This window comes from Trichechus manatus, unplaced genomic scaffold, assembly GCF_000243295.1.
Source record: "Trichechus manatus latirostris isolate Lorelei unplaced genomic scaffold, TriManLat1.0 scaffold00103, whole genome shotgun sequence".
In the NCBI taxonomy this organism is placed as follows: Eukaryota; Metazoa; Chordata; class Mammalia; order Sirenia; family Trichechidae; genus Trichechus; species Trichechus manatus.
Genome location: NW_004444039.1, coordinates 273209 through 298851, shown reverse-complemented (window position 1 = coordinate 298851; position 25643 = coordinate 273209). Strand labels below are relative to the sequence as shown.

At 44.0% G+C, this 25643-nt stretch overlaps 1 protein-coding gene across 3 annotated transcripts in view; it reads left to right on the top strand.

Moving 5' to 3' along the window:
- The window catches only part of NEDD9 (neural precursor cell expressed, developmentally down-regulated 9), a 228042-nt gene that overhangs the window by 85965 nt on the left and 116434 nt on the right, over positions 1–25643 (top strand). For 2 of the 3 annotated variants that reach the window (XM_023737442.1, XM_023737440.1), the window contains exon 2: positions 6683–6869. In XM_023737442.1, coding sequence (XP_023593210.1) covers positions 6858–6869 — 12 coding nt within the window. In that variant the 5' untranslated portion in view covers positions 6683–6857. Of the gene's footprint in view, positions 1–6351; positions 6532–6682; positions 6870–25643 lie in introns of those variants that run through there. The other variant, XM_023737441.1, reaches the window with a different exon arrangement.

The window sequence follows — 25643 nt, the reverse complement described above, 5'->3', positions numbered from 1 at the left end:
GTGCGATGGTGCCATTAACTGAAAGAAGAAATCACAACAGGAAAGATCCAGTTGGATTCAAAGAGGAGCTATGAGTTCTGGACAAGTGAGCATCAGGTATTAGAGGGACACTCAAGTGGAGCTGCCCAGCGGGGAGTTGGAGAGAAAGGGCCTGGACTGGAGAGACAGGCTTGAGCGACATCAGCCCACAGGTTGTAATAATTAACTCATAATTGTCGTTAGAGTAGGAGACAGCTGAAGTCAGAACCCTGGAGGTTCAACACCTTGAGGGCAGGCAGGGAGACAGGAGCCTGAGCAGGAGGCTGGGCAGCAATAGACAGAGAGGAGAAACATGAGGCAGACCAGTGCTAAGGGGAAAGCATATGGTGAAAGGAGAAAGGCTTTCAACGGTGTCAAATGTTGCAGAAATGTTGTATTAGTTCCCTGGCATTGCCATAACAAAAGATCCAAAGTGGGTGACCTAAAACAACAGAACATAGGTCTGGGGGCTAGTAGTCCAAATCCAGGGTATTATCAGGGGGACGCTCTCTGCAAAGGCTCTAGGAGGAGATCCTTTTTGTCTCTCCCAGTTTCTGATGATCTACTTCTGAAAAATCAGCCATTGAAAACCCCACGGACACAGTTCTACTCCGCACACATGGGGCCACCATGAGTCAGAGCTGATTCAATGGCAACTGTATAGAAGGGCAGATGATACAACCAGAGACTTAAGGGGAGTGGTAAGAGTTTGAAATAGCCTGTCTTAGTTATCTATTGCTGCTATCAAAGAAATACCACAAGTGGATGGCTTTAACAAAGAGAAATGTATTCTCCCAGTCTAGGAGGCTAGAAGTCCAAATTCAGGGCGCCAGCTCCAGGGGAAGCCTTTCTCTCTCTGTCGGCTCTGGGGGAATGTCCTTGTCATCAATCTTCCCTGGTTGAGGAGCTTCTCAGCACAGGGACCCTGGGTCCAAAGGACGTGCTCTGTTCCCAGTGCTGCTTTCTTGGTGGTATGAGGTCCCCATGTCTCTCTGCTCACTTCTCTCTTTACATCTCAAAAGAGATGGACTTATAACACAACCTAATCTTGTAGATTTAGTACTGCCTCATTAACATAACTGCCACTAATCCTACCTCATTAACACAGAGGTAGGATTTACAACACATAGGAAATTCACATCAAGTGACAAGATGGTGGACAATCACACAATACTAGGAATCATGGACTAGTCAAGTCGACACACATTTTTGGGGGGGACAAAATTCAATAGATAACATGGCCATTCTATACCTACAATAGCCAGTGAGTCTAGAATAGACACCCAATACATCATTAGAGAAGAGGATTATCATTTTTAACAGACAGAATGGAAGGATGGGAGAGTGAGCTGACCAGAGAGACAGAGAAGGGTTGCCTGACCATAAGAAGGTCCCAGATGATGTTTGTGACCCTGAGTTTATAGTGGCACCATCTGCAGGGTGTCTGGGTTTTCCAGCCATGCTCAACAGCTAGGGAATTGATGTGGAGAAAGTAAACAGTTGAGTTCATCCAAGGCTGGGCTTTGGCCAGGCGGATGCATCAAAAGGACAGAGGGGCAAGGGGATCGAGGATATTAGCAAGAGGAAGGTGAGGTGAGGAATCTCCAGGACCTAAGTAGGTAGAGAAGGAAGGATGCATGTGAAAAGGCTTATGTTTAATTTCTGCTGAAGATGCTCGCTCAGGTTCCTTGTGTTCTGATGACCAGAGCACACAGTTATTGCTCCTTTTTGGAGGAACAGATGCTGCCAGATGTGGTATGCTAATGAGCTGCAAGCTGACGGGCTCCTCAGCTGATCTTCCTCCTCTAAGGTGGTCCTGACTGGCCCCAGCTGGTTAATTCAGCAATCTGTGCCTAGTGCTGTCACAGCCATCAGAGCATGTTCTGGAGATATACACATTCCTACAATAGGATGAGGTCGGTGCCAACGGCATAGCAGGCGTGTTGGTTTGCTCTCTAAACCAGTCTGCTGCTTTGAAATGTTTGTTACTTTAAAATGCTGTATTAACCAACCCTGTTTAGATCTTGGATTTTTTTTACTGTAAATCTTCCAATGCTATAGATCTGCTCATAGCCGCCATGTTTCAAATAAAAATTACAACTATTATTAGAATTTTATTATGATGTACCTCTACTATTATTGGGACAGTGGTGATTCTGTGGTAGAATTCTTGCCTTTCATTCAGGGGACTCAGGTTCGATTCCCAGCCTATGTACTGCAAGCTCAGCCACCACCCATCTGCCAGTGGAGGCTTGTGTGTTTTTGTGATGTTAAATAGGTTTCAGCAGAGCTTTCAGGCTGAGATGGACTAGGAAGAAAGGCCTGGTGATCTACTTTAAAAAATTAGCCAGTGAAAACTCTATGGATCACAATGGTCCGATCTCATTGTATACGAGGTTACCATGAGTCAGGGGCTGACTGAACAGCAGCTAGCAACAACAGTAACTAAGAATATTATTAACGGGCTACATAGAACTCCAAGCTACTTTAATCACTTTGGTATCTTCATATGCAAATAACTGGAAAAAAATATTAGAAACTTTTTAGAGGAGTAGTAACAGACAAAAAAATTTTTTCAGTGTAGGATGGTTAAAACTAAAGAGAAATGAACATTGCAAGGATAAGAAGCAATGAGAATTCCCTTGCCCTGCTGGTGAGATTATAAATTGGTAGAACCGCTTGGAAAACAGGTTGGTCTTTTCCACTAAAGTTGAAGATATGCATGTTGTTCAGCAATTCTATTCCTAGGCATATGCACAACAGACAAAGATCTACATCGTGTTATTCATAATGGCCTAATACTGGAAACAGCTCAATTATCCATCAACAGTAAAATGGATGGGTCAATTGTGGTATATCCATACAACGGAATACTGTACCACCACCACAAGTTGCTGTCAAGTTGACTCTGACTCATGGCAACCCCATGTGTGTCAGAGTAACACTGCGTTCCATAGGGTTTTCAGTGGCCGAATTTTTGGAAGTAGATCACTAGGGCTGTCTTCCAAGGCACTTCTAGGTGGATTTGAACAGGCAACCTTTTGGTTAGTAGCCAAGTGCATAATCATTTGAGCCACCCATGGATTCCATGAATACGCTACAGCAATGGAAATTACAGACTACAGCTATAGGCAATAACATAGCTGACTTTCACCAAGATGATGCTCTGTGAGAAAAACCAACACAAGGGAATACATGCTGTAAGATCTGTTTAAACGAAGTCCAAAACCAGGAAAAAGTAACTATAGTGTGTAGGGATGCAGACTTAAATGGGGGAAAGATAAAGAAAATCAAGGAGGTAATTACCACAACAGGATAGTTACCTTTAGACAGACCTACCCCCAACATTTGTGGGGCTTAAGGTAAAAGTACAAGTTGTAAATATTTATAATATTTGAAAGTTGTAAATTGAACTAACAAGCTATTAAATAAAAAGATGTTCAAATATATCTTCATGGTGACCTGCAAGGCCATGTTGGACATTAGAATTCTAGGGCTGCTTGGAGCTTCTTGCTGAACACGTGACACAGGAGATCCAGACACCAGACCCTGGACCCCAGTCCATCAGCCTCCTCTTCCCATACCTGCCCCCCACCTCCTCAGGAAGGTGGCCCCGGGGAAGAGACCCTTGAGGACCTGGAATTGGTCCGACAATCATTTGGACAGAGAATCCTAAAGTCCCAGTACTTGGTGCATGGTTAGAAAGGGAGACATGGGTTCCATGTGGGCCCAGCCCCTTGGCCCGGCAGACTCCTCTCTTCTTGAGAAGGTATATGGCCAGAGGAAAGCTAGAAGCTCTAAGACACAAGTCTCAATATAGGGTCCCCTTGCACAGACTAAGGTAAAGCTTTAGGGGAAAGTTGTTGTTGTTAGTTGCCATCCGGTCAATTCTAACTCACGGTGACCAGGAAAGGGGATTATATTAGGAAGGGCATGTGTGAACCTTCTGGGGTCCTGGCAATATAATCTGTCTTGACCTGGCTAGTGGTTACATTTATAATAATTTACTAAATGATACATTTGTTTTATACAGTTTTCTGTATGTGTGTTACATTTCACACTAAAAAGTTAATGAAATATATATTTGTATATATGTATTTAGGAATATATATGTATTATTCATGGTGCTGTAGTTTAGAGGATCCCTCCATAGACAAATCAGCTCTGAGTGGTGGCCTTGTCAGCTCAGACACCTTGGGCAGTTGAAATCACTCAAGGTGTGAATACCTAAAGAGGAAATGAGACAAATGCCAGAAACACAATCACTCTCACTGCTGGTGTTCTCCCTGCCTGGGGCGGGGGTGCTTGACTAATGGTGGATGAGTTCAGGCAGAGCAAATGAGTCATGGCCCATGTTCTCTTGCCTAGCCACTGCAAGTGCCTCAGAGGAAAATTCCTTTTTCCCCTCTTTTCACCAAGATTATAAATACTGTGTTTATCAAACCCAAATTACAGGAGGCTGCTCCCATCCTAGTAGAGGAGCAAGGAAACCAACTCCCAATTATCCTCTGTTTGGAAATCGGTTCTAGGAAAGTTTCCCTTCCCTGTAAAGGCAGCTGCATGAACCCATCAAATAGTTTGCTGAGCTTCCTCTACGTGCCAGACACAATCCTTATTTTTCTGCTGCACATTTTAAAACACCCGCTTAGTTTTGATTTTTCATTCTTGACAGGCAAAACATTCTCCTTTTACAAAGACTCAGATTCCCAGTTCTCCCCAAAATTTCCAGGTGCCCCACATGGTTTAAATATCAGGGTTTCTGTAAGCACAGTCATGTGCCACATAACATCCAACGGCATATGTGTCCGGGATTCCATAAGGTTATAACAGAGTTCAGAAGTCCCAATTAGAGAACAAGATGTAGCGTTTTTTTAGGCATGTCGCACTTGACAACCACGACGATCCTCAAAACCAAAGAAAATATTCTCCAAGCTGTTAAAGGATCAGCTCCACTGAAAGCTACAAGGCTAAAGAAAATGGGAGAGGGACCTATATCAGATACGGAGAAATTGCTAACAATGTGGACTGAGGACCAAACAAAAGCCAATCCCTCTGAGCACGTTGGCAATCACTGCTAAGGCACAAAGCTTGTTCGAGGTGCTTAAAGAAAAAGCAGAACCAGACTACGATATCGAGTTTAGTGCCAGCTCTGGGTGGTTCAAATGCTTCAAACAACGTTTTTCGCTGCATAATATGAAAGGGAGTGCTGATGTGAAGGCAGCAGCAGAATCTGTTGAAACCTTAGATCAACTATTTGTAGAGGGAGGTTATCTGCCCCAGCAAATTCTTAATATGGATGAAAAATCCTTATTCTGGAAGCAAATGCCTGAAGGGAGCTTCATCCGTAACATGGTGTTCACATAAGTCCAAATCACATAACGTCCTATTTCATGGAACATATCATGGACGTTAAGTGACACACATGACTGTATATAGATATCAACTCTGATCCATAAACACACACACGCCTGTCCCCAAACCTGAGCCTTACAGCTACAAGATGATAAAAGAGAAGAGAAAAATTGTCCAGTACTAACAGACCAAAAGCCTCGTCCATTCCCTGCCCACCCCTCAAAAAACAGTCAAATTCTGCACTTGGCATCTGAGCGGTTTAAGAGCCACATTCCCAAAGCACCAGTTTTCCTCATTCTCAGGAAACAAGAAATGCATATGGCGCCCGTGAGCTTCACAAGCTGCTGGTGGGAGGGAGAGTTAGGCACGTTTGATGACTTCAAGCTGATAAATTAGGGTTAGCTAAATTAAATTGATTTAAAGGGGGATAATGAGGTGATGGGAAGGGTAGCTGGAAAATGAGCTAAATCAATGACAGGACTAAAGTTATAGACTATTGACAACGAAGGATCTCTCTTACCTCTGCCATTCTGCCTCAGTAGGACTACCTGGCAAACATCTACCCTTCAGTCAAGAGTCCACCCAAAGTTTACCTCCTCCCTCCTTTGTGCCCTCACCAGCTGTTGTTGCTTTTGTTGTTAGTTGCCACTGAGTTGACTTAAACTCATGAAGACCGTATATACAACATAGCAAACTTTGACTGATCCTGTGACATCTTCATGATTGTTGGTATGTTTGAGTCCATTGATGTGTCAATCCATCTCATTGAGGGTTTCCCTCATTTTCCCTCTACTTTATCAAACATGATGTCCTTTTCTAGTGATTTGTTTTTCCTGATGACATGTCCAAAGTAAGTGAGCCAATGTCTAGCCCTGCACTTTTGAGGAACATTCTGGTTGTATTTCTTCTAAGACTAATTTGTTTGTTCTTCTGGCAGTCCACAGTATATTCAACATTCTTTGCCAACACCACAATTTGGATGCATCAATTCTTCTTCTGTCTTCCTTTCTCATTGTCCAGCTTTCACATGTATACGAGGCAATTGAAAAGACCATGGCTTGGGTCAGGCGCACTTTAGTCACTGGTTTGCCCTCCTAGACTGTGGGTTCCTTGAGGACAGGACCATATTTTATGCACCTTTGAAGTTCTAGCTAACGCGTGGTAAGAGCTCCATTTCTTTGATTTCATGAATGAACAAATGCATGACGGGTTCATGAGATGATGGATTTGACTTTTCCAACTGCAATGATGCAATCTATAAATGATGAAAAGTGTTTCTACCAACCTTCACATCTCTAACTTCTCTTTTCAGGTTCAGGAAGCTGTGAGTTCTGTAATGTCATATATGGGATGAGGACATCGTGTATTCTGTAAGTGAAGCTATGAAAAGGGACAACTTGGGCAGCAGACTAAAACACTGGAGTTTTCCTTTTCAAGACCCAGAGTTCCAACATTCCCTGGCTTAGCAGAGAGAAAAACCCAGGAAAATGTGGGCAAGGGTGAGTAGTAATGGCAAAAGCGTGTATTTCGTGTGATTCCTTTTTGTCAATTCATCTCAGACTAATTCACCTGAAACAGTAATATGAATGGCATTCTGTTCCACTCAAGTTTGCAACTAATATTTGAAATTAAAAGGTTCATTTTAGGCCACGATGTTTTGCTGTGTGTATTAGTCAGAGTTCTCCAGAGAAACAGAATCAATGTATATAAAGAGATTTGTTTTAAGGAATTGGTTCATGCAATTGTAGGGACTGGCAAGTCTGAAATCCTTGGGGTAGCCCAGCAGGCTGGAAAGTCAGGCAAGATTTCCATGTTATCATCTTGAGGCAGAATTTCTTCTTCTCTGGGAAACCATAGGTTTTGCTCTTAAGGGATCAGTAATTGGATGAAGCCCATCCACATTATCAAAGGTAATCTCCTTTACTTAAGGTCAACTGATTGTAAATGTTAATCACATCTACAAAATAGTGGCACAGAAACATCTAGACTAGTGTTTGACCAAACAACTGGGGACCATAGCCTAGCAAAGATTGCATATAAATTTATCATCACACTGTCAAGTGGAATTTTTTTTTTACATGAACTCACAGGTACCCAGGGAGAAATCCTTTTCCACTCAGAATTTTCTGGTGAAGCAGTCTGCTGGGATGTACATAGAATATTCCACTTATTATAAATAGTGCCCAAGCAAGTCTGGAAGTTATACTCACTGAACTATTTAGAAGTTGATTATACAGGTTATGGATTAGCCAATTCTTCGATGTCTCTTTTCTCCGTCTGCCAGTCACCTTTAATCTATCTCACTGCCCTTCAGCTATACCACAAGAAAATCGTCTTGGCCTGGGTGGAGGTTAAGGTCTTCTAAAGGTCTTACGGAAATTAAGTGGAAGACATGCTATGCGATTGCACTTATTACCTTACTTCTAAGGGAGGCAGGCAGCATGGCAGGGTGTGGTGGCTCTGGAATCAGGTGGCCCTGAACTTATGTCTATGCTCTTATCTGTAGAGTGACTGTGAACCAGTTACTTGACCCTTTTGAATGAATCTCTAATTATACATTTAGAAAATGGTGATAGAAGATTGCTTTGATAAAATTTAACAGATGCACATAAAGTAACTCGTGTTCAAAAGAAAAAGGTTAATTAGCTTATTTGATGAGATCCATCATCTGTTGCCTGTATCATAGAGGTAACTAAATATCGACTGCACACAAATTAAAAAAGCATGGAACAGCCCCTGCAATCCAAAGAAGGTCCTATTTAATTTTCAGGAGAAAGGTTATAAGTTAACTGTAAAAACAAATATTTTCTTTAAATATTTTGAGAAGTAAAAGAAGGATTTCCCTGAAAGTCTTTAAAAACAAGTTACATTGTCGTATCACTAGGATATTTTAAGGTAAAGTAATGACCTCTTAAAAAACCCCTCTCCTCCTAGGATTCTATGACAAAGATCTGTCACAGAACTGGATGCTTCAGAGGCTTCAACCAAACCAAATTACTAATCCAAATTGGAATGAGTTACTTTATTTATCGTGACCCCTCCAGGTCATGCAGCTCAAATGTTCATTTATTTACTGAAAAGTGAATCAAATGGTCTCCTCTCATTTTTTATACCTACTCAGCCAGTTTGAACTTACACATTTTTTTAAGTTACTAAACCAAGAAGAAAGCAGTGCAAAAAAAAAAAAGAAAAGCATTCTCGAAAGCAAGCCAGTATTTCATTCCATTTGAGTCCCTGCTATAAACATTAGCACTGTGTTATTTCAAATGCATGCTGATTCTCAACTTCTAGTATTCTGGACCTGAAAACCAGACAACTTTACCAGCTGAAAGCCTCAATTTGCTTTAGAATCATCTACATTCAGAATCGAAGAGTCCTTTGAGATCATTAATTCTGTGACTTCTGGGAGGTTTTTTCCAATCATTGAACTTTAATTCAGTATTTCATACAAACACAGAGAGAGAGAGATGTAGCTTCATACTAGTCTAAGTAGAATATAAATATTTAGAAATTATTAGTATCTACTCACCTAATAAACCCAACCAAAAACCAAACCCGTTGCCGTCGAGTCTATTCCGACTCACAGCGACCCTATAGGACAGAGTAGAACTGCCCTATGGGGTTTCCAAGGAGCGGCTGGTGGATTTGAACTGCCAATCTTTTGGTTAGCAACTGAGCTCTTAACCACTGTGCCACCAGGGCTCCCACCTAATAAAAGGAGACATTTATTCGTTGTCTTCAGTGCCTCCTAAGGATATATTCCTACTGTTCATTTGGGGGCAATGTGCTGGTTAAAAATATTGACCCTGACACCATGCTAACTGATTTGAATTCCAACCCTGCCACTAAGGAGTAGTATGATCTTGAACAAGTTATTTAAATTCTTTGCACTTCAGTTTCTTCATCTATAACTTGGAGATGAGAATAGTACCTGCCTCATGGGGTTGTCTTGACAATTAAATGACTTAATATATACAAATTGATTTGAATTGTATTTGGCAGATAGTAAGCCCTCAATAGATGCTTCCAACCAAACCCTGAATTCTATAGCACAAAAGTAGTTCAGTCCAGGCAGCTAAAAGAAATTACTAAAGGGGGGTGAGGGGGATATGGGAGAAGCAGGAAAGGCCTGGTGAGGGAATGGGCTTATGGGAATCGGGACCTGACTAGACTTGGGTGCTCTCTTGACCTCTGAACTGTGATTTTCTGGCTCCAACAATGAAGACATCATGAGATCATGACTAGAAAACGCCCGGCAGAACCCTGTGCTAAACTCATGATGTTGTTGTTACTGCCTTTGAGTAGCCCTTGAATCTTGGCAACCCTATAAACAAGAGAACAAAATGCTGCCTGGTCCCAAGCCATCCCTATGATTGGTTGCAGACCGGACCATTGTGATCGCAGAATTTTCATTTGCTGCAAGTAGATCACCAGGCTTTTCTTTTAGTCCATCTTAGTCTGGAAGCTCTGCTGAAACCTGTTCAGCATCATAGCAACACGCAAGCCTCCACTGATAGACGAGTGGTGGCTGTGCTTGAAGTGCATTGGCGGAGAATCCAACCCAGGTCTGCCCGCATGAAACGCAAGAATTCTACCACTGATCTGCCACTGCCTTCATGGTGCTAAACTCTTAAATGCTCTTAAAAGTGGGCTTCGTCGGGTAGGGAGGGGGAAGGACGTTTGCAAATAAAAACAAGCCCAGGGGTTGTTGTGCAAATATCATGAGGAACGAGTGGAGAGACCATGCTCACACCTGGAGGGCCACCTGAGTGCTACGGAGAGGCTGGGCACCGTGCAGCATTCCTTGGCATGAATCAGTGGTAGGCAGAAGGCAGCTAGTTCCAGGTCCCCAGAGACAACTGTGGCCATTACTTCCCAGTGACTTCACCTTGGGAGCTTGATAGCACCATGGTCGGAGTATTTACACCACAGTAATAGGCAAAGGCTACAAATCAGGGCCGTTCTTCTTGTTTTGTTTAGTTTTCAGAGAGTTGGTTTTTAATCATTAACCAGCACACCACTGGGGATAATGAAAGCGTTGGTTCAGAAAAACTGAAAGACTGAAAAGAAATTTTTTTAAACTTTGCAAAAAATTTCACTTGGCATTCTTCCTCTTTTTATTAGGGTAGGAAGCTGGCAGTTGGGCATGGTCCATTTTGGTTTATCGAAATGCAAAAAGAAGCCAAACTGAACTTGCTTCCCAGAGGGCCAAAAAATGTTGAACAATAGAACTTGAAAATTTTATTTTTCCCGTTAGATTTAAGTTCACTGCAGGTCCACAGACGTTGTCCATGCTGTGTGTTTACATCTCCCTTAGGTTTGTGATAAATGTCCTGAAAAGGAAGACGGCTGTACAATGAAGTAGGGTAATCCACATACTTTTTTCTCACTCCTTAAAAAAGTATGGCTATTCTGACATACTTTAAGGAATATGAAACTCTATCTATTGAGAATTATCACCCGATCTCATTATACCTAAAGGACAATTTAAGGTGTTCGGATTTCCAGGTTGTTCCTTAAGTGCAGAGATGCAAGAGTAAGGACTGAAATGAAGAAATACCTCTAAATTCACCTAGACATGAGCATAATTTATCCACAAGGAAAACTTGATTCAATAACATCACAGGCTGAGTTCCCAGACAAGCAAACTCTGAGATGGAGATACACATGCACGAGGTTTATGAGGAGAGAGAGCTGAGGAACACCTATGAGGCAGTGATAACTGACAAAAGGATTGCTTAGTCCTGAAGTAGGGTCTCTGGTGAGTGCCCGCAATGTCCACCACAAAGACAAAGTTTCCTTTTTCCAAGTGACTGGAAGCATTTACCATTATCTTCTTAAGACATTTCTTGTAATTTCTCTCAGTAGATCAAAGGGTATCTTAGTTTCCTTGTGCTGCTGTAACACAAATACCACAAGTAGATGGCTTTAAAGAACAGAAATTTATTTCCTCACAGTTCTGAAGGCTTAAGTCCAGATCAGGGTCTCAGCTGTGTCCATTCCTTCATTGTTGGTAGCCCCAGGCATTCATGCGTTCCTTGGCTTATAAACGATCCTCATAGGGCATCTGTCTTCCCCTGTGTGCATCTCTGTGTCTATTCTAAATAGGTTTATAATCCACTCTACACTGTTACGACCTCAACTTATTGATTGGTTACATTACACTAGAGTACATTGTGGAAGATGATTACATTACATTACAACAGACATAAGGTAATCACATTACCTTACGGAAGTGTGTTAATCTGCTCTGCCCAAGGCGAAATGACCTAATCATATGTAGTTACTCCATGGCACCAATTAGACCAGTGTTTGGCCAAACAACTGTAAACCAAAACCTAGCAAAGTTGACATATAAAATTAATTATCACAAAGGGCAACCTATTATTAACCCTAAAACAATTGCTCCAATGTTGAGCACACAGAAAATGCCCAGTAGGATGGTTAACCAGCATGGCTTTCTGGGACAAGTGTGTACTTTGCAGTCAAGTAGATCTAATAGATCTGGGTTCAAATCTCTGCCTTGTTGTTTAGTAATATTTCTTACCTTCTCTGAACCTCTAATTCCTTGTAATGATTAAGGTTATGTGTCAGCTTGGCTAGGCCATGATTCGTAGTGGTTTAGCAGATATTATGTAATCATCCTCCATTTTATGATCTGATGTGAGCAGCCAATCAGTTGAAAGGGGAGTTTCTTTGGGGGTGTGGCCTGCATCCAATATATATGGATGTTCTGGCAAAACTCACCCTCTCTTGATCCTGTATCCAACTCGTCATCTTAGGACCTCTAGTTCTTGGGACATGAGCCAGTAACCTGCCACATGACCTGCAGATTTTGGGATTTGACACCTCCCACAACCCAGTGAGTCAGCAGCCTGCAGTCTGTCCTGTCGATTTTGGGCCCATCAGCCCCCGTAACTACATGAGTCAGGAGAAGCCTCCAGCCTGACACCTGATCCACGGATTTGGGACTTGCCAGCCTCCACAACTGCATGAGCCATTCCCTTGAAATAAATCTCTCTCATATATATATACTTCACTAGTTTTGCTCCTGCAGAGAACCCAACCTAAGACATTCCTCTTCTGCAAAACTCTGTCAGACTATTGCAAGATTTAAATAAGAAAATATACATAGATTGTTGTTACGGGTTGAATTGTGTTCTCCAAAAAGATATGTCGACGTTCTAACCCCCCTACCTGTGAATGTCACCTTGTTTGGAAATAGGGTCTTTGAAGATGGTATCAGTTAATATGAGATTATATTGGATTAGGGTCAGTCTGAATCCATTCTGAGTGATGTCCTTATAAAAAAAGGAAAAGAGACACAGAGACAGAGGAAAAACAGAGGCGGAGATTGGAGTTATGCTATAGCTGTAAGCCAAGAAAGACTTGGGGCCACCAGAAGGCAGGAGAGACAAGAAAGAATCTTCCTAGAGGTTTTGGAGAGAGCATGGTCCTGCCAACACTCTGAACTCAGACTTGTAGCCTCCAGAGCTGTGAGACAATAAATGTAGTCGTTGGAAGCCACCCACTCTGTGGTACTTTGTTATAAATGTTTGGTGCAAATGCTTGCTGCTCAGAAGGTATCCGAGAACATTAGTTCCCTTCCTTCTCTTTCAGCAAAATATTTGATAGCTAGTGACTGATTGAAAACCAAGATTAGAGGTTTCATCTCCTAACTGGAAGGAGAGAGTGTTTCTGCAATTCTGTTGTGATCATAATCACCTGTAAAGATTGTTAAACTCTGAATTCCTGGACCCCATTCTCCATGAATCTAAATCAGGGGACCTGGTCCCTGGGTAGCACAAATGGTTTGCACTTTGCTACTAACCTTAAGGTCAGCAGTTTCAATTCACCAGCTGCTCCCTGGAAACCCTATGGTGTAGTTCTACTCTATCCTGTAGAGTCACTATGAGTCAGAATCGACTTGATGGCAACAGGTTACTAATCTTAAGGTTGGCAGTTCAAACCCACCCAGTGGTACCACAGAAGAAAGGCCTACTGATCTGCTCTCATAAAGATTACAGCCAAGAAAATGGAATGGAGCAAGTCTACTTGGTAAAGATGGGATTGCCATGAGTCAGAATTGACTCGTTGGCAACAGATACTTTTTTGTTGTTGTTGTTTTTAGGGTGGATCCCAGGAATATATAATTTTAGCAAGCTCCATAGGGGGTTCTGATGCCCAGAAAGTCTTGAGGCCCACTGATCCAGGCTGAGGCCCTTCCCTGTGGGTGCTGATTTCAGTAAGGACATTTCCCATAGGAGAGCCCTTGCTGAGAAGATGCCTGGGATGTTTCCATTGCCTTCATTGTCATTAGTCTGTCAATGCGGATACACATAACTTCACAAAGACCTCCCCACCTTGCACAAAAACTGTCTATTCCCAAACTAAAACATGCATAACTCATGTCGGTTATACAATTCAACCAGTTCTCCTTTTCGAGATGTTGTTTTATTGAGGTATAAATCATCCCTAAAAGGTAATTCCATGCAGATGGGAACTTTATTGGGCCTGCAGATCCCCTGGGCTTGTCTGGAAATGAGAAGGACATTCGGAGGTGAGATGTCCTGCAGGTGTGTGAGTCTCTGGGCCCACAAAGAGGCACGTCTGGACGGAGATTTAACTTGCTCATTTGTAAGTCAAGTCAAATTCAGCCCCCTTGGATGTGATTGCTGAGGACTTCCTGTGTTTGATTACAGATCACACAGCCCAGTAGCCCTGCAGAAATTACACTGTCAGAAAGAACATTGACCAACGCCCAGAAAGTAAACAGGAGCTGGAATGCAGAAAGTGACCCCTGAGCTCAGATGGGCTTCACATCCCTACCAGACACTTCCCCTGATTTAACACAGGTTCTGATGGTTTCTGAACATCTTCCGTGGCTTTTTTTTTCCCCAGAGAGAGGCCTCATTTATTCTAAACTATGAAGTTTGGGGGCTTTCTTGAGAATGGTACTTTCACTCAGTGAAAACAAGTCAAGATGAAAATGCTATTTGTAGGAATCCATTCTGAAAAAGGATTAAAGTAAGAACATGAAAGCAACAGTCAATTTTCTCCAACTCATCGGTAGCCACCCAGACCTGATCATTTTCCAGATGACAAAAAAATTCTGGAAACAGCACAACAAAAATACTACAATCACTGAGAACCCTAAGTTGACCCCATACTCACCATCCCCACAGAAGTGCAGGGACTGCTGAGCCCTTTTGTCCTTAGATGTATGTTGCTGATATAAAGACCAAATCTGAGTCCTTGTTGGTGAGGGAGACTTCCATCATCATTTTCCCACAGTTTGCGTTTATTCTCATTTGAAAAATATTTTCTCAGGGTTGACCAGCTTGTTGTAAGACACAGAGTCACTATGACGCTAGAAGCCACCATGTGCCCCATCCTTTGTCTGTTCCAAGTCCACTGGGTCTTTTCATGACTCGTTTACAGAAGCATCTTTGAGTCTACCATTTAATTAAATAGCATCCTGGTTTACACCTACTGCTTCTGGCCCATTTATAAATCTGTTTCCACTTCTGCCATTCTTTATCAGTACCAGTTGCCGTAAAGTTGATTCAGACTCCCGGCGACCCCACGTGTGTCAGAGTAGAACTGTGCTCTGTAGCGTTTTCAATGGCTGATTTTTCAGAAGTAGCTTGCCAGGTCTTTCTTCCGAGGCACTTTTGGGTGGACTGGAACCTCCAACCTTTTGGTTAGCAGCTTATCATGTTAATCGTTTGCATCACCCAGGGACTCCTGCAGTTCTTTAGAGACATGAAGTTTTAGAGCTGGAAGAGCATATTACTCAGGCTAAGCTGCAGCAGCAAATAAACCCTAAAATCTCTGTGGCTTAGCACAATACAGTCTAGTTCTCTTCCAGGTTAACAGTTTAACAGCTCTCCTGGGCAGCTGTCTCAGGGATCTGGGCTCCTCCATCATTGGCTCAACTATCTCAGGGTCCTTTGCTTCCGGCGGTGTGTATGAGAATGAGAGAGGACACAGGATGTTTGGGAAAGCAGGCCTGAAGGCGGAGGAAATCACTTCCACAGCTTTCTGTTGGCCGGAACTCAGTCACAATGCTCAATTCAAACCCAAAGAAGGCTAAGAAATAGCAAGAAAAGCACAGGCGCTAATCATGTCTGCCTCAGAGAGTCAGTCCTTAGATGCCCCTTGCTTACAACGCCCTCTTTTTTTTTTTGAAGCTGAGGCAGCTGAGACCCAGAGAACGTAAGTGACTTGCTCAAGGACACACCGCTGATCAGCGGCAGAGCTCCATCCAGGACTTGCCAAGGGTCCTCTTGTCTGTTCCTCGTAATTCCAGTTAATGTACAAAATGTGCAGTGGAGCACTGTTTCCAGCCCTTTCCAGCCAGGACTCCAGGATGAGGGGGACTATGGCCACCCTGCACCAGGACCCGCAGTCCAGCACACTGCCTCTCAGTCAGAGAACTGGACAGATGATGGTCTCAAGGAGCAAGGGCCGGTGGCAAACCCTGATAACAGAAAACGCTTCTTAGCTCCTAAGGGAGAGAATGTTACTTTGGGAAAGTCAAGGAAACTAGAAACAGAATGCTTTATTCTGAGCCCAAAAGTCACCTGTTAAAGCTTGTATTTTGTGCTTGATTCTGTCAAGCTAGTTTAAAGCGTGGAGACAGAGTTCATAGGGAGAGAAATTCTGGGTATGTCAGTCTGGGCTGCAACCATCATGTTGGCTCATGGAAAATACATCTTGAAAGGCTGTCCTCCTCATGGTTCAGATCAAATGTGAGAAGAAACAGGGGCTTCCAGAATACCTGACAAAGGATGAGGAAGTGGGCTCAGTCAAGTATGGTCTCCTGGACAGGTCGAGTGCTGTCTGACAAGCGTGGAGAACTCCTGTGGAAAATCCAGCTCAGTCTTTGCCATGCCTGCTAGCCATCGTCTACCTCAGGGGTTATTCAGCAGTCAGTTACATCAAAAACCCATTGCCTTCGAGTTGACTGCAACTCATAGCGACCCTACTGGACAGAGCAGAACTGCCCCGTAGGGTTTCCAAGGAGCGGCTGGTGGCTTTGAACTGCCAACCTTTTGGTTAGCAGCTGAGCTCTTAACCACTGTGCCACCAGGGCTCCAGTTAGTTACAAACCCATTTTTAAAATTCTGACTTTATCATCAGAGAGGTTATATATCTGATTTTTTTTTTGTCTAAATTTTAAATTTTGCATTTGAAAATCTGGCATGACTAGTTAAAGGCTGTACATGAGTTCTCTTGGTTTTAAGGACTTAGACAAATTATCTAACATTCTAATGTCTTCCTCTCCCCCTGCCATAGCTACTAGGGAGGTGTTATGGATTGATTTATGTCCCCCTAAAATATTGTGAAAGTGACTTTGTTTGGAAATAGGGTCTTTGATGATGTTAGCAGTTAAGGTGAGGCCATACTGGTAGGGTAGGTCCCAATATGTCTGGTGGCCTTGTAAAGGCGGAGGGGAGACAGAGACACACACAGGGAAGACAGCCAGGTGAAAACAAAGGCAGAGATGGAGTGATGCCCAGCTGCAAGCCGAGGAGCACCCGGGGCGACCGGAAGCTGGGAGAGACAGTAAGGGACCTTCCCCTAGAGCCTTCAGAAAGAGCATGGCCCTGCCCGCTCACTGGTTTGGTCTTCTAGCCTCTAGACTCCCGAGAGAATACATTTCCCTTATGTGATACTTTGTAACAACAGTTCTAGGAAACTAAAGAAGGAGGGAAAAGACATGAAAATACCCGCCACTTGGCTGGAACGCGTGGTGCTGATTTAACAAAACGTTTCTTTACCACTGAAACTCAAAGAGCCATAATAACGGAAAACAGGTGTCTAGCAGTACCAGAAGGAGCCCTGGTGGTGCAGAGGTTAAAGCGCTTGGCTGCTAACCCGAAGGTCGGTGGTTCAGACCCACCAGCCACTCCTTGGGAGAAAGATGTGGCAGTCTGCTTCCGTAAAGATTTACAGCCTTGGAAACCTTATAGGGCAGTTTTACTCTGTCTCCAGTGTTGCTGTGGGTCAGAATCAACTCGACGGCAGTGGGTTGGGTTTAGCAGTAACAAAATTATACTCTTTACTTGGCTGCCTTTTTCCAAAATACGATGACATTTCTTAGATCTTACAGATGAGCTATAAAAAATTGTAAAGCTACAGAATTCAATTAAATTTGCCTTTATTTTTTTTCAACCTTTTTATCTCATTATCTTTTCCACACTTAACTGCTCCTCCTGTTTTAAAATGTTTTATCCTTGTGAATTGGGGAAATACTGTGTCCATTTTATTAACAGTGAGATGAATGGATTTGCTGAATCACAGGTTAGTCTCTGGAAAAACCTGGACTTAAAATCAACCATCAGTCTGCAGGGCAGAAGGGTGGAAGGCAGGCCAGTTAGGTTATCTCCAAAGAACTTGGAAGTAGGTAGCTTTCAGAGTGAAATTAGTAAAATGCATCCAGAAAATACTGACAAACTAGTAAAACAAAATGAATATGTAATTAGCCAATAGTGGAAGTAAACCAAGAAGACATCTATCTATACATAAAAGAGAAAGGTATGGGAGCCCCTCAGTCTTCAGCTCCACTTATCCAGGAGCACAGTGATGGGAGGATGTGCATGTCATTGCAAGTTGGTGAGCAGGAAGCTGAGTGACAGCATCATGCCCTGTCTGGATGAAGGCTATGTGAACTGAAGGAGCTGGTCAGACAAGGAAGCAGTAAAAAGGGAGAATCAGAGGGTCATAGAGGCCCTCTGGATGACAGAACCCATCAACGTGGAGCCATCTAGTTAAGACAGAGTCCTGGCAGAGTTGACCAAAGCATTATGATGAAACCATCCCTATGGTGGTCCAGAGTGCCTCAAACCATTGTCAGCAACGTTTTGAGATGAGTTAAGAACACTTGTTCTAATTCTGCGGACACAAACAACCTTGTGATAATTTGGCTACTCATACGGTGACCTATTGGTAGAGCTTCCTCAAAGCATTCTGGTCTACTTGTCAGGCGTCTTTTTAATTTTAAGTTAATATAATTATCCCTGCTGCTGTGAGCTGCTTCCAACTTAAGCATGCCAACAAAATCACTTTCATGTGCCTAACAGACCTTCACAACTCTTTGCTGCCATTTGACTCCAACTCATGGCAAACCCATGCGCATCAGAGTAGAACTGTGCACCACAGGATTTTCAATGGCTGATGTTTTGGAAGTAGATCACCAGGCTTTTCTCCCAAGGCACCTTTGGGTGGACCCAAACATCTAACCTTTCGACTGGCAGTAAGCGCACTTGCCATCTGCACTACCCGGGGACTCCAACAGACTTTCCCAAAACCAAACCAAACTCATTGCCGTCCAGTCGATTCCGACTCATAGCTACCCTATAGGACAGGGTAGAACTGCCCCATAGGGTTTCCAAGGTTGTAATCTTTACAGAAGCAGGCTGCCACATCTTTTCCCTGTGGAGTGGCTGGCTGGTGGGTTCAAACCACGGACTTTCCAGTTACAGCCAGCGCCACAGTGTTCTTCCCAGTAGACTTTTTAGATCATGGTACATTGTTCAAGGTAAATACCACCTTATGGGTTCCACCTGGGCAAACAGCTAATGCTGCCCCAGCAACACCTCAGGCCTCACTCTATGCTCCTCTTGAACTGTACGTGAACCAGTCCTGTGTAATCTCGACTGAACTGTATATAGAGTCAATACAAGGCTATTCTAATAATATGACTGCTTTTAGTGATCTGACAAATCATTGCCATTTCGTAAATCAGAAGCAGGCTGCAAGCTGAAGGGATGGAAAGAACCTAAACCATTTTCACAGGCCACGTGCTGATTTTCAATTGTATCTGGGAACCAGCCACAGATAGTTTCATCAAAGATACCAACGGAGTTGACAGAATAATGTTTTCCAGGCTTTTTCACACCTTCTCCAGTTGCAGTGATTGTTAGGTGATAAATAACAGCGACAGCTCATTACAAAATTCCGCTTCCAGAGGCTGAAAGGTTAAGTGGCACCTCTCACCTGCTAGGTGATAGGTTAGCATCTTACCCTTGCCCCTTCTCCACCCTCTACCCCCCAGCTCTGTCTGGAACCTTGTGCCCTTGTGCCATTAGATTTCACACAAAACCTGGTGATATAAAAATAAAGTCCGCAGGATCTACTCTAGAACCTTGGGTGGAAATGCAGAAGAGAGTGCATAGAGGGATGGGGACGAAGGAGACGAAGGATACAGACTAAAAACTTGAGAGCATTATCCCTAGTCTCCACAAGTTTTTGATGTGTGCTTGTGAGTGTGTGTGAGCACATGTGTGTACACTCTCATTCCCTCATGCCAGCTTATCGAACAGGTACAAACCTACAAGCAAATGTCTATAGATGTTGACTAGTTGGTGTTTAAAATCTCTTTATTAAACTAGCTTAAACAATAAGAACATTTATTATGTTAGATAATGTCATTTTGGAAGACTAACAGCTCAAAGATTGGTTAATTCATTGGCTCAAAAATGCCATCAAGTACCAAGAGTCCTTCACTTTTGGGTTCTGCTCTCCTCGTTGTAGCAAAATGGCTGCTGCAGCTTCAGATGTCACATCCTCTCACACCAATGTCCAGAGGTGGGATAAGGCAATGGCCATGTAGTGCGTCTTTTTAAGAAAGATGAAACATTACCAGAATCCACTCTGCAGAATTCCTTTCCAGCTCAGCCAGAATTGTGTTGCATACCCATGCCTAACCCAATCGCTTTTTGGGGCTAGGGAACAGCGCAGAGTCTTTGAAGGCCATTCTGAGGAGCGTGAAAAAAATCAGAGTTCTCTGAGAGAGGAAGAGGGTTGAGGGGGTGTTTCTTGGGTGCATGAGAATGACCAACACCATCTGCAGCACATTTCCTCTGCAACAATGACACAGATATAGGAACTTATGAACAAACATTCATTCTCTCTCAGCCAAGACGAAGTTTTTTTTCTCCTCGGGCTGGTGTTTGAGTGACTATTGAAGCACTCACCTATGCCTAGCATGGTATCATAGAATCTGAGGGTTAGAAGAGGCCTTGAAAATCCATGAATCCTTGAAATAAAATCCCCAGGGCTTTGTGAATTAGTAAAGGTCCCAACAAGAAATACATGACATACTCCAATTATTCTAATTTATCAGGACTCAGAGAATTTGATGGTAAGACTAGCTCTAAGTGTGGGTGCGGCGTAGCAAAACCTTAAGAGTGTGGGAGCCAGGGCTCCCTTACCACACCTGGAACTGAAAAGGTGAGGAAAGGGAATGGTTATAACCAGGAGGCAGAGGGCTCTGAAGGGCAGGCCACCTAACAGGGGCTGAGACCTCTGGTTGAGGGGCACAGCCAGCCCATAGTGACCTTGCAGTTGTGGGGAACCCGGGGAATAAGTGTCCTGATCTCACCTTTTTTCTCCTTCCCACTGGAAGCCAGAGAACAAGGTAGCTCATCAATGGAGTCCCAGGCACAGAGCAGGAGAGAGAAGGGTGGAGGAGGTTCTGGAGGAGAAAATTAAAGATACCCAGCCTGCCCTATGAAGGGGAGACCACTCATTTTACCTTGAGACAACCTGATTGCTGGGAAGTTCCCAGCCAACCCAGGGCTCCATATGGAACAGGTCACATTCCTCATCCCCGTGACAACCCTTCAGATACACGTCTCACAGCCAAGTGCTGAAGAAAAGTGCAGGGGTGAAAGTCACTGAGACTTTAGTTGAGTGGCTTGACCCAGGAGTCCAGCAGAGATTGAAGGTTAGGGTCCCTATGTTTCTTTCCTTTCCTTAAGCACAGTGGTTCTCAGCTGGGGAGGATTTTGCCCACCAGCAGATGTTGGTAATACCTGGAGACAGGTTTGGTGGTCCCTGACTTTGGGGGAGGGTGTTACTGGCATCTAGGGGGCAGAGTCCAGGTGTACTACCAAACATCTTACAATGCACAGAACACAAGAAGTCGTCTGACCAAAATGTCAATAGTACCAAGGTTGTACTAGAAGCTTCTAGCACAACCGTAGCAGAAGCTGTCCTGAGCCTATGCAAGGCCGTCTCTCTAAAAGTTTTCCTAGGAGCCCCATCCCTAACTACCCACTGTGTGAAAAAAGAACCTAATTGCCACCGAGTCGATTCCAACTCATGGCGACCCTATATGTGTCAGAGTAGAACTGTGCTCCATAGGGTTTTCAGTGGCTGAATTTTTGGTTAGCAGCTTATCATGTTAACTGTTTGCACCATCCAGGGATCACCCCCTGAGTACCTGGGCTGAAATCTTTGACGGCAGGGAGGGAAGGAGTAAGCAAGGGTGAGATGGGTGGGAGGAGAGAGGGAAGGAGTACGCAGGGGTGAGTTTGGAAGGGCTGTTGTTGAATGGCCACCTGGTCAGTGCCCTGGCTTCTGAGCTAACTGCGAGGACAGAAAAGTGCTACTGGTCCAGTCAGTGGATGAGGGCCAGCCCGGCTCTGCAGGCACAAGCTGTCATCATAACATACCATCAGCTCCTCCCGAGCAAGCATGTAAACAGAGAGCCGAGTCATGAGAAACAGCAGAAAGGAATTAGTGCTGTTTGGTCTGCTGTCAGGAACAGATTGTTGGAATATTCCGGCCCCAGTCTGAAAGGAACAACCAACAATAACAACTCAAAGACTGCATCCCACACTGTGATCCATGGAGCCTCGTTTTTCCTTGCGCCCTCCACTGCTTCCAAGAGAACAAGACACTGGCCCAGTCGCTGAGTTTTCCCACGGCTCGGTGTGCTTCTGCGTTTGTCCGTTCCTGTGTGTTAGAACCAAAAGGTATAACAATGTCATCTTCATCAGGATTTAAGAGCGGGCTAGCTCAGATTCAGCTACGGGCCAGCAGGTGTGAGTATTTGGCAAACGTTTCTTGTCATTTGCAATTTCTCATTTCTTGGGCACCTACAGATCAAGAGGGAATATCGTCTTTGAAGTGAATTTTCCAGATTCCTGAAGTTTACCCTATTTAAGCATAAAACTTAATAATGTAAGCTAGGGGAGTAAAAAGCTTTCTAAAAGGTATACACTTCCTTTGTTTCAATCAACACACCATATTGACAATAATTCCACCTTTTTTAAGTGACTGAGGACAATGAGTATAATGTAATAATAAGATGCCCTGAGATTTTGTTTTTTCCAAAGGACCGACAGGGCAGTTTGGAGTCCCTGGGTGGTGCAAACTGTTAAGTGCTCAACTGCTAACTCAAAGGTTGGCAGTTCCAGCCCACCCAGGGGCGCCTTGGAAGAAAGTCCTGGCAAACAACTTCCAAAAGGTTACAGCCTTGAAAACCCTGTGGAAGAGTTCTACTCTGCATGCATGAAGTTGCCGTGAGTCAGGATCAACTGACAGCAACTGATTTTTCTTTTTTTTTTTTTTTAGGGGGCAGTTTGCCTAGGCATTTTGGTTCTTGTGCAAACTCTCCGTGCCTTTTCTTTATCCCCTTTTTTGTGTAGCTGTTGGCTGTTACTCTTCCCTTGTACCCCCGGGCCTGTGTACCCGCACCCCTGCCTCCTGTTCACTGCTGCTGTGGGCTGGTACAGTATGGCAGCACGTTGAAATCACCAGTGAGCTTAAAAACACGTCAGCGCCTGGGTCCTGTCTCCAGAGGTCTGTTCTCATCAGGTCCGGGATGTGGCCTGGGCACAGGGATATTGTGAAAACTCCGGGTGAGTCTGTTGTGCACCCAAGGTTGGGAACCATTGGGACTGGAAGTCAGGTCTCCAGACACCTGAAGATCACCCCATGTAAGCATGAACTTTAATAATGTAACCTTAGGGGCGAAAAGGAGTCCCTGGGTGGTGCCGACGGTTAACGTGCTCAGCTGCTAACTGAAAGGTTAGGGGTTCGCGTCCACTCAGAGGTGCCTCGGAAGAAAGGCTTGAAGATCTACTTCCGAAAAATCACCCCCTCGAAACTTTATGGAGTAAATTTCTGCTCTGACACACATGGAGATGCCATGCGTTGGAGTCAACTCAACAGCAAATATTTTGGTTTTTTGTGTGTGGGGATAGAGCTGAAAAGCTTTCTAAAACGTATCTGTTTCCTTTGTATAAGAAATGCTAGCAGGATATAAAATCCTGTTAAAATTGGGCAGAACATAAGAGTAAATACCATCTGGGAAATTTTACAAGGAATGAGCTTTAGTGTATGACCTGGTTGGCATGTATGTTAGAGCTCATTGGGTCATAACTTCTCATTCTTAGCTGTGCTCTTGGTAAGTGGCCTCAAGCTAAGAGAGAGGTAAGACTGCTAAGTGGTTAGGTGCTCCGAGTCTACCTAGGTTCAGCTTTGCCTCTGCCACTTATTACTGGGTGACTGGGCAAGTTTCTAAGCTTCCTGTACCTCATCAGTGAGCTGTGGGGAGGTGTTAACAGGATTGAATGAGTTAGTGCACACAGAGGACTTTTCGATTCAGGCCTGGCGTATAACATTCGATAACATTAATGCTATCAGTTCAGGTTCTGGCGGGAAACAGAATTTACTTCAGATGCCCAAGTTGGTGAGACAGAGGTGTGGGCAGAGCTGAGGGAACAGACAAGGGTGTTCTGACACCTAGAGACTGGCAACAGTGGGAAGCTGTTACTAGCCTAGGCCTGAAGGGGTAAGGGGAAGAAGCAGTGTTACTGGAATCCAGTGAAAGCTGAGGCTGTGGAGAGACACAGCAAGGGCCAGAGATGCGGGAGGGAGCAGGGTGAAATACCCCGCCCTGCTGTCTCTCTGCCTCCAACCTCTGATCTCCTACGGGTGCTTTACCTTTGCCAAACCCAGTGGGCAGCCAGACAGTGGGGTGGGGAAGAAGCCCTAAGGGGTCAGCCTCCCAGGGCACAGAGTAAAAGCAGAGAAGGATGGAGAATGAATCTGGCCAGGGAGGCAAATGGAGAACAGCCATCACAGTTGACCAATAACTGCTTGCTATTGAGTAGATTCTGACTCATGGCGACCCCATGCGTTTCAGAGTAGAACTGTGCTCCATAGGGTTCTCATGGCTGTGACGTTTTGGAAGTAGATCGTCATGCCTTTCTTCTGAGGCTCCTCTGGGTGTGTTCAAACTACCAACCTTTCAGTTCACGGTAGACCACTTAGGTTTCTGACCAACATGGTGCTATAGACAGAAGCACCATACCATCCCTCTACAGCAAAGACCCGAAAAACTAAGTAAAACAGTTACAATCGTCAATTCTGGACACCTAAGTGGCAAATGTGGGAATAAAAAAACTCAATCAAGCACCAAATGGAGTAGGAGGCTGATAGAGAACAGAGAACAAGGAGAACTGCAGAGTGGAGGTGCTCTGCCAGCTGGTGTGGCACAGACACACCATCTGGGACCCCTCAGCTACCAAGGACGGCAGACGGAGTATGGGAAGGCAAATTCACAGAGCTCCCAGCAGGAGACAGGGCACCCGCTGAGCGACCAGCCCTGCCCACCTAGACAAGGTACAGTGCCCACAGGCGAGCAAACCACAAACAACTCCCAGCCCGCCTGCCCAGACATAACCAAATAAAACAAAAAAGCAAAACGAAACAAACAAATCTACAATCAATAAATGGAGAAAATAATTCCTGAATGTCCCAAAGACAGCAGACAATATCAAAACATATAAAAATGCAGGGCAGGATGGCTCCAGAAAACGTCCAAAATAAAATACCAGATGCCCTTCCAGTAGAAGGAAAAGTACTGAAACTACCTAATAGGGAATTGAAAACTCTAATAGTTAGGGCTCTCCAAGAGATGAAGGGAAATGCAGGCAAAAATAATGCTCCTGTCTGAGTCCTCGTCTACCTTGCTCACCTCTGTCTGTTTTCTAGTCCCTGCCTGTGTGCATCAGAAAACTGACCTCCTCACTCACTTCTTTGCTAATTGAAGTACATTCCTGAGCCAGACTTGCAGCATACTTTGGAATTTTTGCCTCCACCACTTCCCTACCCCCAAACACCACCTCTTTTTTTTCACTCACGAATGTTGACCTTTTCTCCAATAAAGACTTCAGTCTTCCAACCTCCTACTTTCTATTTAAGTAGCCATTCTTGGCTGTGTTTACATTTGCCCTACAAAACTATCCTTGCAGTCTTATTATCTGAGAAGTTCTGAACGGCCTAAGTAGAGGCAGAAGCCCCTATCTTCCAGCAACTTCCAGCCTAACTGTAAGCAGTAAAGAGACAGTGTTTAGAGTAGCTGGTGGTTTCCCCAGGAGACCTCTACGCAGTGTGATGGTTTGTTTTTCTCCACTGTTTGCACTGCCTTCTATTGTAAATGAAAACCATTAGCTTTTAGATGCATGTCT